This window comes from Microcebus murinus, chromosome 26, assembly GCF_040939455.1.
Source record: "Microcebus murinus isolate Inina chromosome 26, M.murinus_Inina_mat1.0, whole genome shotgun sequence".
NCBI lineage: Eukaryota > Metazoa > Chordata > Mammalia > Primates > Cheirogaleidae > Microcebus > Microcebus murinus.
Genome location: NC_134129.1, coordinates 21,755,990 through 21,769,492, shown reverse-complemented (window position 1 = coordinate 21,769,492; position 13,503 = coordinate 21,755,990). Strand labels below are relative to the sequence as shown.

Below are 13,503 nucleotides of genomic sequence, written 5' to 3'. Positions count from 1 at the left end.
GCCACATTCACAGGTCAAATGTCACCCAGGTAGACTTGCCCACCCAGTGGCAACACAGACAGCAGTCGCTGGGCACTCAGGAAGAGCAAGTCCAGGCCCCAAAGAGATCTCCAGTGGACTGTCCATTCAACTGGGAAAGGGAAGAAGAAAACCAAAGAACACACACAAAAGGCCAAAACTATGTCACATACGGAGAAGGGCCCAAAAAGGACCTTGAGAAACTGATATTTCGTGCTCCAGGAACAGGAAAAGCCTCCCTTCCTCTTTATTGTTGCATGTTCACACGTCTGACTTTCATTCTCGTTCTCAGGTATCTAAAACAACAGAAAAAGGGCACATGGGGCATGACTCTTAAATAAGACAGACCTCAGTGTGACTTGATCATTTTGGTCACTTGGCTGTGCAACTTTACCCACGAATCTTCAAAGATTCAGCAGCTTGCTCTCTTAAAAAAAAAAAAAAATAGGTGGCCTCCAGTCTGCAGGATTACAGTGATGATTAAATTCCATCATGCTTAGACAGAACCCAACACATGCCATGTCTCCCCGAAAATAAGACAGGGTCTTCTATTTATTTTTCCTCAAGAAGACACCCTAGGGCTTGTTTTCAGGGGATGTGTTCTTTTCCCCTCGAAGCCTCAGCTTGCAGCACGCACAGGATGGCCGGGACCCGACAGGGGGAGCCGAGCTTGTTGGTGGGGCTGCCCGCACCTTTCCGGTCACCTCTGGGATAGCAGCTGTCACAACGGGGTGGATGAGAAGGGCTGCCCGTGTTCTTTCCTGCTCTGCGACGACACGCATGGGTTGTGCAGACGCGCTGCGCAGCCACGCCCATCACTAGGGCTGATTTTCGCGGTAGGGCTTCTATGGTGCACATGCTTAGACATCCCGCTGGGGCTTGTTTTACGGGTAGGTCTTATTTTGGGGGAAACACGGTACTAGACAATCTTTTGCACTGCGTTGACAGTTAAGTGACGGGGTGCATGCACAAAAGAGGTGGGTGATATTGTTGGCATCTAAGAACAAAGCAAGATAGTAGTGGTCGCCCTGTTTTTCAATCCCATTCACCCTCAGAAAGTCCTTGATGAATCAGTAAAATATCGCTGATTTTATTAAATCTCAACCCTTAAGTATATGTCTTCTTAACGAAGCACATACACAAGGCAGTTACGCAAAGCAAATACACAGAGCACTTCCGCATCCCAAAGTAGGACTCATTTTAAGGAGAAAGCATGCAAGCGACCGGTTTGCAAGCTGAACTAGCTGCTCCTGCATAGAACACAGCTTTTACTTGGAAGAAACAACTGACAAACTACGGTTGGTCACATTTAGATACTGGGTAGACATCTTCCGAAAAACAAACGAGGTGAGCCTGTCACTTCAAGGAAAACAAACCGACACTGTTGGTTGGCAATGATCAAATGCGAGCTTTCAAGCAAAAATCAGAATTTTGGAAAACTAGCATCCGCCACTGTGAGCCTGACAGCTTCCCGATAATGAAAGACTTTTCTGAGGAGACAGTGAGATTAGCGAATGTAATGTTTTCATATTGTATCGTGAAATGTGTTAACATTTTGCAGGATCTTCATAACTCGCTGAACCAGTATTTTCCAAATAAAAAGTGCATGATGTCGCAAATTATGTATGGATAGATATCCATTGGAAATGTACAGCAGACCAATAGATTTTAATACCACAGAGCACAAAACAGTGATTATGGTTTCAGACTGCACATTGCAAACTAACCTTTAAGAAACTATTATATTATGGAATTTTGGTGTAACACCTAAAAAGAATATCAATAATCGCCTGAAAGGCTATAAAATATTCCGATTTTCCCCCCTACATATCTCTACGAGGCCGGCAGGATTTTCTTCACCTAGTTCAGCAAAACAACTAACTGAGACACACTAAGGATAGAAGGAGGTAAGAGAATCCAGCCACCTTCAATTAAAACAGACATTAAAAAGACTTTCAAATACATACAACGATGTCACTTTTCTAAGATGTTGTTAGTTTTGGAAAAAATAGTTATTTTTCACTTAAAAAAATCTGTATTGTTCTGTAATCCTAGCTCTTGGGAGGCCGAGGCGGGCGGATTGCTCAAGGTCAGGAGTTCAAAACCAGCCTGAGCAAGAGCGAGACCCCGTCTCTACTATAAATAGAAAGAAATTAATTGGCCAACTAATATATATATATAAAAAATTAGCCGGGCATGGTGGCGCATGCCTGTAGTCCCAGCTACTCGGGAGGCTGAGGCAGAAGGATCACTCAAGCCCAGGAGTTTGAGGTTGCTGTGAGCTAGGCTGACGCCACGGCACTCACTCTAGCCTGGGCAACAAAGCGAGACTCTGTCTCAAAAAAAAAAAAAAAAAAAAAAAAAAAATCTGTATTGTTGACATGAATGGGTTTCTTATTCTAATTTTTTAGATAAACAACTTTTAAATATCGATAGATATAAACCCCCATAAACAAAAAGTCTTTAGGATTCTCAATAAATTGAGACTTTCACGGGGGCCCCCCAAGACCAAAAAATGTTTGAGAGTACTGCGTTAGAGCAACCTATTCTTTTGCTTCCTTCTAGTTTCTTCTCCCTAGGTGCTCACCGCTCCTCTGCTTCTCTACACCCATTTGTTTTTCAATTCTACTGTCTCTTCGCATCAGCACAAGCCCTCTGAGCCCAGTAATGCCTTGCTTACGCGGCACTTCATGACCCTTCTCTGCTCTGCACATTTAGCACCCGGCAAAAATCTACCTGGTACCACTGCTCACATACCGTGTTTCCCCGAAAATAAGACAGAGTCTTGTATTTATTTTTCCTCAAGAAGACACCCTAGGGCTTATTTTCAGGGGATGTGTTTTTTTTTTTTTTTGAGTATGCTACAACCATCTCCATTGATTCAAATAGAGTGAAGTCGTCTTCTTCTGGAACATCATCCTCACTCTCCAAACCCCGAATCCCATCCTGAATGTCTTGCGACTCTGTTTCCTTTAGAGCCACTGGCCCCGATCTCTCCTGTGGAGCACTAGAGCTCTCACGGGGCGGATGAGAAGGGCTGCTCGTGTTCTTTCCCGCTCCGCGACGACACGCACGGGTTGTGCAGATGCGCTGCGCAGCCACGCCCCTCACTAGGGCTGATTTTCATAGCCACGCCCACCCCTAGGGCTGATTTTCGGGGTAGGGCTTCTATTGCACACATGCTTAGACATCCTGCTAGGGCTTATTTTATCGGTAGGTCTTATTTTCAGGGAAACAGGGTAGCAGAGCCCTGGGACCCACTGGGTACCTTCTGGGCTGCTTTAAAGAAATAAGCTTTTTTACAACAAATTTACAAAAAGTGCTTGTTTACAACAAATTCAGATGCCACAAAGTTCTCCATGTCTTGCAATCTCATGAGTATGAGAAACTGAGAGTAAAAGTAGCTGACTTTTAGGACCCTGTTCATTTCTGTCACAATTTAACATCTCAGACTAAGTCAAAGTTGTTACCAATATAATAGACAAAAGTACAAAAAGACTGATCTCAATTAGACTAGTTAAAATCCTAAACTTCTGAATATATTTTACAAGAAATGCCATCTTCTCACTTTCAAATATTATATTACTTGAACAAGGCTATAATAAAATATAACAAAATATTCCCCAGTAAAGGTCAAAAGAAGAATGTCTTTAATGAACAGACAGCTAAAGTTTTAAATTTTTAACTTTCCATTAGCTTCAGTATAAATAACTTCTTCTGAGGGCTTTAAATAGTTGGTTCTGAGTCCAAAATAGTTGGTTCTCCTGATTACATAAGATCAGTCCCTGCTCCCGGAAACTATGTCTTATATTGTCTTGCTTAACGAAACCCAACATTTCTAGATAGCTTATAGAAACAGTTCACCCACGTACTGGCAGTACGATTTCTACATAGATAACGACTCACGGTGCTTAGCACCAAGGACCTGTTTATTTTTACAAAAGTAAAATAAGAACAACCAGAACAAACAAACTTTTAGATAATTTGCCTAAAGGAAATTCACCTAAACTGCGGTTGAGGAATCTAACGCTATTCTCCGTACGAATCGCCTGGTTTCACCCCCAAGAGGCTTATGCTCCTCTCTGCCTGTCAATGGACCTTCTTGGTCGGATCTTCCCGAGGTCGGGAGTGGAAACACCAAGAGACAGTGCCAGCCGCAGCTGCACCTGTCCGGTGGGGGGGGGGTACCTGTTTCGTCCGGGGAGCCGGGGGAAGCGCTGTCTTGGGACAGGGTGGTCCAGCTGGACTCCTCCTCGTCGCTGGGGGCCAGGTTCTGGATGCGGTGCAGGGCGCAATCCGTTTTGGCCCCTGTCTTAGGATGATCCTTCTTGGTCTCCGGGCTGGACGACACGGTGGCTGCCGGGCCGTCCTCGGGGCTGGCCTGGGGCTTGTTTGGCTTCTGCAGCAGCGACTCGCCGTGGCCCACGTCGGTGGGGGCCTGGCTCTGGCCCGGCTGGGGCTTGTCCTCCCCAGCCCCGTGGCCGTGGCCCTGGCCCAGCTCTAGGTCCCTGGCGGAGGTCTCCAGGTCTGCATAGTAATCCAGGAAGCTCTTAGTTCTCCTGGGCTGGGAGGGCAAAATCTCGCCGTCCGGGGAGTCCCGGGGGTGGGGCTCCTTCCCCTCTAACTTCTCAGAAGTGATGTTGATGACGGCGGCAGGGCCCGCGTTCCTGTTGGGGTCCTGCTGCCCCTGTTCCGCGGCCTTCCGGAGTTGGTTCTCCCCATTCTTCACCAGCTTGATGTTGGCAGAGCCGCTGCCCAGCAGGGCCTGGGCGGCCGGGTCCGAGAGGCCCATGGCCGCCTGGATGTTAGTGAGGGCGTACTTTTTCCTGCATTTGGGAGGCGTGCTGTTCTTGGCTTCCGTGTGTTTTATCTCGGCGTTGAGCAGCTCGTTGTGGGAGGAGCGGAGGAGAAGGGTGTTGGGTGGTGTGGCCGGGCCGCTCCGATGGGAAACGTCCGCGGGGCTGCCGCTGGCCATAAACGCCGCCCGGGTGCCCACGCCTGAGCCAGCTGCAAGACAAGGAAAGCGGTCGTTAGATGCCGGCCACCATTAAACTACTTGGCATACGGCGGCGCGCGAGCAGGCATTATACGGGAAATCGAAAAAGAGTAAGTGCTTCCACTGCACGACACGTTCGTGCAGGACTGACCCGTTTTCCTCTCTATTTCCACATTTGTTCATACGCTAAATAGGAGCCAACAGGGGGCTTAATGTGGATACCCATAAACCAGTTTACGGAAAAGCTAAGCATTCTGAGGGCCTGAATTTGACTCAGAATGAAAAAGCATCTCTCTTTTTGAATTCGTATAAAAGCATTTTCTTCTTGTGGCCAGTCTTCATTTCTCACAACCTTGAAAGAAATCATCCCCTTTGCAAATAGTTCCACCATGTTTTTATTCTATAGTTCCTTCAGGCAACACACACACACACACACACACACACACACACACAAAATTAGCTGGGCATCTACCCAAAAGATCCAATGACACTCTACAAAAAAGACACCTGCACTCGAATGTTTATAGCAGCACAATTCATAATTGCAAGGCTGTGGAAACAGCCCAAGTGCCCATCAATCCAAGAATGGATTAATAAAATGTGGTATATGTACACCATGGAGTACTATTCAGCTCTAAGAAACAATGGTGATACAGCACATCTTATATTTTCCTGGTTAGAGCTGGAACCCATACTACTAAGTGAAGTTTCCCAAGAATGGAAAAACAAGCACCAGATATATTCTCCAGCAAACTGGTATTAACTGAGCAGCACCTAAGTGGTCACATAGGTACTACAGTAATAGGGTATTGGGGAGGTGGGAGGGGGGAGGGGGCGGGTATATACATACATAATGAATGAGGTGTGCACAATCTGGGGGATGATCATGATGGAGACTCAGACTTGTGGGGGGAGGGGGGGAATGGGCATTTATTGAAACCTTAAAATCTGTACCCCCATCATATGCTGAAATAAAAAAAAATGCTCAAAATTCCTCTGGGGCTTCAGCTTTCTTAATTATCTTGGAAGGTCATTGTGCAAAGATGCACCACACATCCAAGGAAATTCTACTCAGCCACGTCTAGAAATTGTGTTATCGATGCCTGGAAAACCAAACCTCCCTTAGAGTTTGTGTTCACAGATGCCTTTGTGAGCATGTTTGACCTGGGCTTAGCATTTGCATTAAAGAGAGACTTTGAGGAAATGGCTTAATTTCTCAAGAATACACACACACACACACACACACACACACACACACACGCATGCACGCATACATAACACTATTACTGATAATGTAGCCCTTGGCTACAGACAATATATTAGAGCTCCCAAAGGGGTCTGAATATATTCCACTGAATTAAAACACAGACTCAGCCCTTGCGGGACCTGTAGGAAACTATCTGACAGTCACATTTATCTCAGATACTGTTCGCACCATTAGTGATTTATTCCATGTGTCTCTTGCTAGAAAGAGAGAAAGGTTTCTCAGACCAGAGGGAATAAAATTCATCGGCAAGAATTCCGAAGTTTCCAGACTTCTCAGTCCATGAGAAACGACTTCCTTCTCTGATCTGTTGCCCTCCACAGAGTGTTCAGGGATCTGAGCATCAGCAGTGGGCGAACCCAAAGCACAGCTCCCAACACTCCCGAATTTGTGTTCGGACAACTCCTCTTTCCACCCTCAGGCAGGACAGGGATCTTCAGGGGGGGAGGAGGACAAGAATTTCCTCCTGTTCGGGAGCTCACCGTGTTTACCCGAAAATAAGCCCTACTGATAAAACAAGCCCCAGCAGGATTTCTAAGCATGTGCTCAATAGAAGCCCTACCCCAAAAATAAGCCCTAGTGATGGGCGTGGCTATGAAAATCAGCCCTAGCGATGGGTGTGGCTATGAAAATCAGCCCTAGTGGTGGGCGTGGCTATGAAAATAAGCCCTAGTGATGGGCGTGGCTATGAAAATCAGCCCTAGTGACGGGCGTGTCTATGAAAATCAGCCCTAGTGGTGGGCGTGGCTATGAAAATAAGCCCTAGTGCTGGGCGTGGCTATGAAAATCAGCCCTAGTGACGGGCGTGGCTGCGCAGCACATCTGCACAACCCATGCGTGTCGTCGCGGAGCGGGAAAGAACACGAGCAGCCCTTCTCATCCGCCCCGTGAGAGCTCTAGTGCTCCACAGGAGAGATCGGGGCCGGTGGTTCTAAAGGAAACAGAGTAGCAAGACATTCAGGATGGGATTCGGGGTTTGGAGAGTGAGGATGATGTTCCAGAAGAAGACGACTTCACTCTATTTGAATCAATGGAGATGGTTGTGCTGCACTTAAAAAAAAAATAATAATAACCCATCCCCTGAGAATAAGCCCTAGGGTGTCTTCTTGAGGAAAAATCAATATGAGACCCCGTCTTATTTTCGGGGAAACACGGCAGGTGCTGGCGCCATCCTTCCACCTGTTCTCCAAGATGGAGGAGACTGTGATGAAGAGCATTCCAGAAGCAACGTAGTCCAGGTGATTAAGAGGTCAGCGGCCACCAGAGAAGCAGAGTGCAGAGGCAGGGCTGTCTCCTCACCAGCCAAGGAGGCAGCTGGCGTCAGAGCAGACTCTGCCATTTGTCACAGGGAGCAGGACCGGGTGGGAGGCTCTTGCAATTGTCCACCATTTTTTTGTTTTGTTTTTGAGACAGAGTCTCGCTTTGTTGCCCAGGCTAGAGTGCTGTGGCATCAGCCTAGCTCACAGCAACCTCCAACTCCTGGCCTCAAGCCATTCTCCTGCCTCAGCTTCCCGAGTAGCTGGGACTACAAGCATGCACCACCATGCCCGGCTAATTTTTTCTATATATATACTTTTAGTTGTCGAATTAATTTCTTTCTATTTTTAGTAGAGACGGGGGTCTCGCTCTTGCTCAGGCTGGTCTCGAACTCCTGACCTTTAGTGATCCTCCTGGCTTGGCCTCCCAGAGTGCCAGGATCATCACAGGTGTGAGCCACCGCGCCCGGCCTCTCTTTCTTGAATTAAGATTAACACCTAGAGCTTTTCAAGCGGTCTCCATGAAGGGACAGCCTGCCGAAGCAGGGATCTAACCAGCAAGAAAGCAGAGCCCAGAGACAGAGGGTGACCAGGCCCTAGCGACCAGCCGGATCCCTAAAATGAGCTGCACCTGAGATAGGATACCCTGGGACTTCTCAGAACCAATTGATTGATGATTGATTTTGCTTAAGCCACTGTGAGCTGAGTTTTCTTTGTTTTGCAACTAAAGGAGTATTTTCACGAAGCCTAAACAAAATTAGATCGGCCAGGATCCCTTTGATTCTACGACTCTCTCTCTCTTTCCTCAGACCTCTAGCCTTTTGTCAAAGAAAGAGTTTGCCAGTAATGACAGCTCACTCTTCTCTCTTCAGCCACCCTGCCCTCTGCCCCAGCGGCAGGCTTATAAAATTGGAAACTGACAAATGGTTCCAAGGAAGCCCAATGTTTGCCCCTCCTTGAACGAAACTTCCCATTTTCCTCATTTTTTTTTATTTTCCCGCTATACAATCTTATTTCCACTGAGGAGTTAACAGTGAAACTTCTACCCTGAGGAATGTCACCCTTTGAACTGGACCTCAAAGTATTAAGGAAATGAAATAAACTCAGATTTTTTCTCTTCCTGTTAGGAAGGAGAGGCAAAATGAAACTGGTTTCCTGACATTACTCATGAGAGCAAACCTTCAACGTGACAAGAATGATAAGGAGTTCTCTGTGAGCAAGAGAGGCACAAGTTACTACTGTGTTTCCCCCAAAAAAAGACCTACCCATAAAATAAGCCCTAGCAGGATTTCTAAGCATGTGCACCATAGAAGCCCTACCCTGAAAATCAGCCCTAGTGGTGGGCATGGCTATGAAAATCAGCCCTAGTGATGGGCGTGGCTATGAAAATAAGCCCTAGTGAGGGGTGTGGCTATGAAAATCAGCCCTAGTGAGGGGCGTGGCTATGAAAATCAGCCCTAGTGACGGGCGTGGCTGCTCAGGGCATCTGCACAACCCATGCGTGTCGTCGCGGAGCGGGAAAGAACGCGAGCAGCCCTTCTCATCTGCCCCGTGAGAGCTCTAGTGCTCCACAGGAGAGATCGGGGCCAGTGGTTCTAAAGGAAACAGAGTTGCAAGACATTCAGGATGGGATTCGGGGTTTGGAGAGTGAGGATGATGTTCCAGAAGAAGACGACTTCACTCTATGAACCAATGTAGATGGTTGTACCGTACTTAAAAACAATAACACATCCCCTGAAAATAAGCCCTGGGGTGTCTTCTTGAGGAAAAATAAATATAAGGCCCTGTCTTATTTTTGGGGAAACACGGTAGAAGGCTGCTTGGGCCGCAGGGCAGGGGGAGTCAGAGGATTGCAACCGTGTAGGATTCTAACTGGAAAAGCAACTTCACACGGCTGCTTCGCAGGATCTTAGATGCGGGAGGGACGTGGAGAGCAAGCTCCACCTGCCTCGGGATTTCCACGCCCCCCTTCAGCTTATTTGTCTTAAGGCAGGCGTCCTCAAACTACGGCCCTCGGGCCACATGCAGGTGTTTTTGCCCGTTTGTTTTTTTACTTCAAAATGAGACATGTGCAGTGTGCATAGGAATTTGTTCATAGTTTTTTTAAAACTATAGTCCGGCCCTCCAACGGTCTGAGGGACATTGAACTGGCCTCCTGTTTAAAAAGTTTGAGGACTCCTGGTCTAAGGCCTGACTCTTCAATATTCCAAGTGGGGCTGAGATTCCAGACAGACACACCAAATGCGATCTCAATTCGCTCGACACAGCCATTCCACAAGGTATACACGTCTTAAAACAACATGTTGCACATAATAAATACACCCGGATTTTATTTGCCAATTATAAAAAAATAAATAAGAAATGTTATTTGTTGTTTTAAAAAACGGAAATCCGATGGGGCAGTGAGAAAGGATAAGCGAGCACATGAACTCACACTGGCTGCAGGAGGCAGGGGTCTCAGAGCACGGGGCTGGGGGTGGGGAGGCAGGCCCAAGAAGACTTTCCACAAAAGGAAGAGCCCAGCTGGGTCTTGAAGGCCGGGAGCCCAGCAGGGGACAAAGAAGAAAAGGGCACTCGAGGCAGGGCGCAGTGGCTCACGCCTGTCATCCCAGCACTCTGGGAGGCCGAGGCAGGAGGATTGCTCAAGGTCAGGAGTTCGAGACCAGCCTGAGCAAGAGCGAGACCCTGTCTCTACTAAAAATAGAAAGAAATTAATTGGCCAACTAAAAAATATATATATAAAAAATGAGCCAGGCATGGTGGCACGTGCCTGTAGTCCCAGCTACTCGGGAGGGAGGCTGAGGCAGGAGGATCGCTTGAGCCCAAGAGTTTGATGTTGCTGTGAGCTAGGCTGACGCCACGGCACTCTAGCCCGGGCAACAAAGCCAGACTCTGTCTCAAAATAAAGAAAAAAAGAAAAGAAAAAGAAAAAGGCTCTCCAGGCAGGGCATAGCCTGGCCTTCCCAACCTCACACGCTCACACTTGTGTGTTACTTAGGACACACAAAGCCGAATTTGTGCCTTCAAATAAGAAGCAAAACATTCAGAGCAGTCGCCTTTGGAAATTACATGCTTAATCCAAGGATATTTTCTCTGTTGAATTTCTTTTTCTTTTTTTATTTTAGAGACAGGGTGTCGTCTTGTGGTGCAGGCTGGACGGCAGTGGCTGTTCACGGGCACAATCACAGTGCCCCAGTCTCCCCGGCTCCCAAGATCCTCCTGCCTCAGCCTCCCGAGGAGCTGGGACTGCAGGTGTGCCCCACCCTGCTGCTCTCTTCTCTGCTCAACTCCTAAGCTATTTTCATTCTTTAGTAAGGCCTCAATGTCTTCTGAAGATTTTTTTTTTTCTTTTTTAATAGAGCTCTAGACTTTTACGGCCAAGTCTGATGAATGTGCTCAATGACCCAGCTTGGGGATATTGGGTTTAGGTGAAAAAACCCAGGCGACCTATGCAGTAATGTCACGTATTTTCTTGAGCAACTGACAGGCTGGGCCTGAATTCAATTCCAGAAGGAAACAGTATTAAACAGCAGCAGAAACGAGATAACGGCTTGACTATATCACGGGCTAAGACCTGCTCATAAGCTTCATCTTGAAGGGGCAACAGGAATTTTAGAGGCACATGATAGTATAAAATCTGGTATTTTTTTTTTTTTTGAGACAGAGTCTCACTTTATTGCCCAGGCTAGAGTGCTGTGGCATCAGCCTAGCTTACAGCAACCTCAAACTCCTGGGCTCAAGCGATCCTCCTACCTCAGCCTCCCGAGTAGCTGGGACTACAGGTACACACCACCATGCCCAGCTAATTTTTTCTATATATTTTTAGTTGGCCAATTAATTCCTTTCTATTTTTAGTAGAGACGGGGTCTCCCTCTTGCTCAGGCTGGTCTCGAACTCCTGACCTCGAGCAATCCGCTCGCCTCAGCCTCCCAAGTGCTAGGATGACAGGCGTGAGCCACCGCACCCGGCCATGAGTCTTGATAAATACGGAATCTACCCGGATCTATCTGCCACTGGCAGTCTGCTGCAATCTTTAACTTGAACAGTTACGGCCATCGCTTTTTTTCCTTATTGCATTACCGTGAGGCTAAGAACTAAATCCCACACGACGTTGTGTATAGACTAGAATCTACCATGAGAATCTACCAAGAAAGGGACATGCAATAAAATTAAGGTAGTTTTCCTAAGGCCCGAAATTAATCAGCATTGGACCGAGGGAGAACAATGGACTGGGAGCTCTCCAGACTCCGAGACTCTGACTCAGAGACCGACACCCACGCCTGCTCCTTTGTCCTCGTCTAAATAGGTCACAAGCTGCAACAGGCACAGGGCTACACCATAAAATCTGACAGTCTTAAGTTCCTAGCACAGTTCACTAAAATACATTCACATTACGGCATATGCAGCCATGCAATTATCAAACAAATGAGAAAGTCCAACCGATTCTTTCAAAGATTCATTTTTCTATCACATTAGTGAAACACAACCAAAATCAAAAACGTAATTTTTTTTTTTTTTAGCAAATCGTAAGTTTAACATTGAAACAGTCATTATTTTTTTTTCTAAGTTTTCACATGCGACTGCTTGTCTGCATTGAAATACATGAAAATGTATCTGACCTGGAAGTACTTCTGACATGGGTCACCGGACGTCAGCAACGGCGCAGGAAATCGGTTATAATTTGAAATCTAAAAGAAAGGGAATCATTGGAGAAATTAAAACCCCAAATAATGAAGCATGAAAGGGAAAAAAGCATTTTAGCAGTGAAAATCCCCCCAAAAGCTATTAAAAATACTAAACAAATTCTGGCAGATAATGTCCAAATTTTTATTTACTTAGAGTTGGTCATACCATTTTATTTTTTTTTTTGAGACACAGTCTCACTCTGTTGCCAGGGCTAGAGTGCCCTGGCGTCAGCCTAGCTCACAGCAACCTCAAACTCCTGGGCTCAAGCGATCCTCCTGCCTCAGCCTCCCGAGTAGCTGGGACTATAGGCATGCGCCACCATGCCCGGCTAATTTTATATGTATATATTAGTTGGCCAATTAATTCTTTCTATTTATAGTAGAGACAGGGTCTCGCTCTTGCTCAGGCTGGTTTCCAAACTCCTAACCTCAAGCAATCCACCTGCCTCAGCCTCCCAGAGTGCCAGGATGACAGGCGTGAGGCACCGCGCCCGGCCGGTCATACCATTTTTGACTAAAATTTTATTTCCTCCTTCACCACATTTCCCAAAAATATTCATGGAGGCTTTTCCCCACGCCAGGACTAAGCTATCTAGCTGCCTGTCTCGATTCCCAATGCTTTCTCTCATTAAACACACACACACACACAATTCAGTAGCTACTAAGGAGAAAACTGGTACATTTAGTCACATAAAAATTACAACCTTCTGTTTGGGGCTGGGAAGGAAGGCTACGAAAAATAAATTTCTAAAAAATTACCCCCACAGATGAAATAAAGGGCTATTTTCCTTTCCACAGAAAGAGCCCCTTGACATCATTACAAAAACTATGAAGAAGCTTATAGGAAAAAGAGCAAAGAACAGGAACAAGTCCCAAGAGAAACACAAACGTCCAATAAACACACATAACTCACCTCACTCAAAACTTCTAAAGGAACAGGTTTAAATGGCGAGGACTAAGGGGATTTCCTACACCAGACTGGAGAGACTAACAAGCTACGTAACACACAACCTAAGGCAAGGACACCGGAAACAGGAATTGTCAGACTTTGCCGGTGGGAGTAAACCCTGGTAAGGCCCTTAGGGAGGCCGTTTACGGATACCTAAGGAAACGTAAAAGGCACGGGCCCCACTGCTCAGTCATTCCACTTCTAAGAATTTTTATTTTACGGATAAACTCACATGGAGTCCACTGTTCTAAAATCAAAAGACCAGTAATGACCTACCTGTCCCGTAGGCAGCCGGTTCACTAAATGCCGCAGGGAGCTGCCATGGGGGGTCTGCA

At 46.6% G+C, this 13,503-nt stretch overlaps 1 protein-coding gene across 2 annotated transcripts in view; it reads right to left on the bottom strand.

The window, feature by feature from the left end:
• Window positions 1-13,503, bottom strand: part of APBB2 (amyloid beta precursor protein binding family B member 2) — a 233,284-nt gene that overhangs the window by 107,137 nt on the left and 112,644 nt on the right. For both annotated transcript variants that reach the window (XM_012766080.3, XM_012766083.3), the window contains exons 4-5: window positions 12,154-12,222; window positions 4,207-5,025 (exon numbers count right to left, since the gene is read on the bottom strand). In XM_012766080.3, coding sequence (XP_012621534.1) covers window positions 4,207-5,025; window positions 12,154-12,172 — 838 coding nt within the window. In that variant the 5' untranslated portion in view covers window positions 12,173-12,222. The remainder of the gene's footprint in view (window positions 1-4,206; window positions 5,026-12,153; window positions 12,223-13,503) is intronic.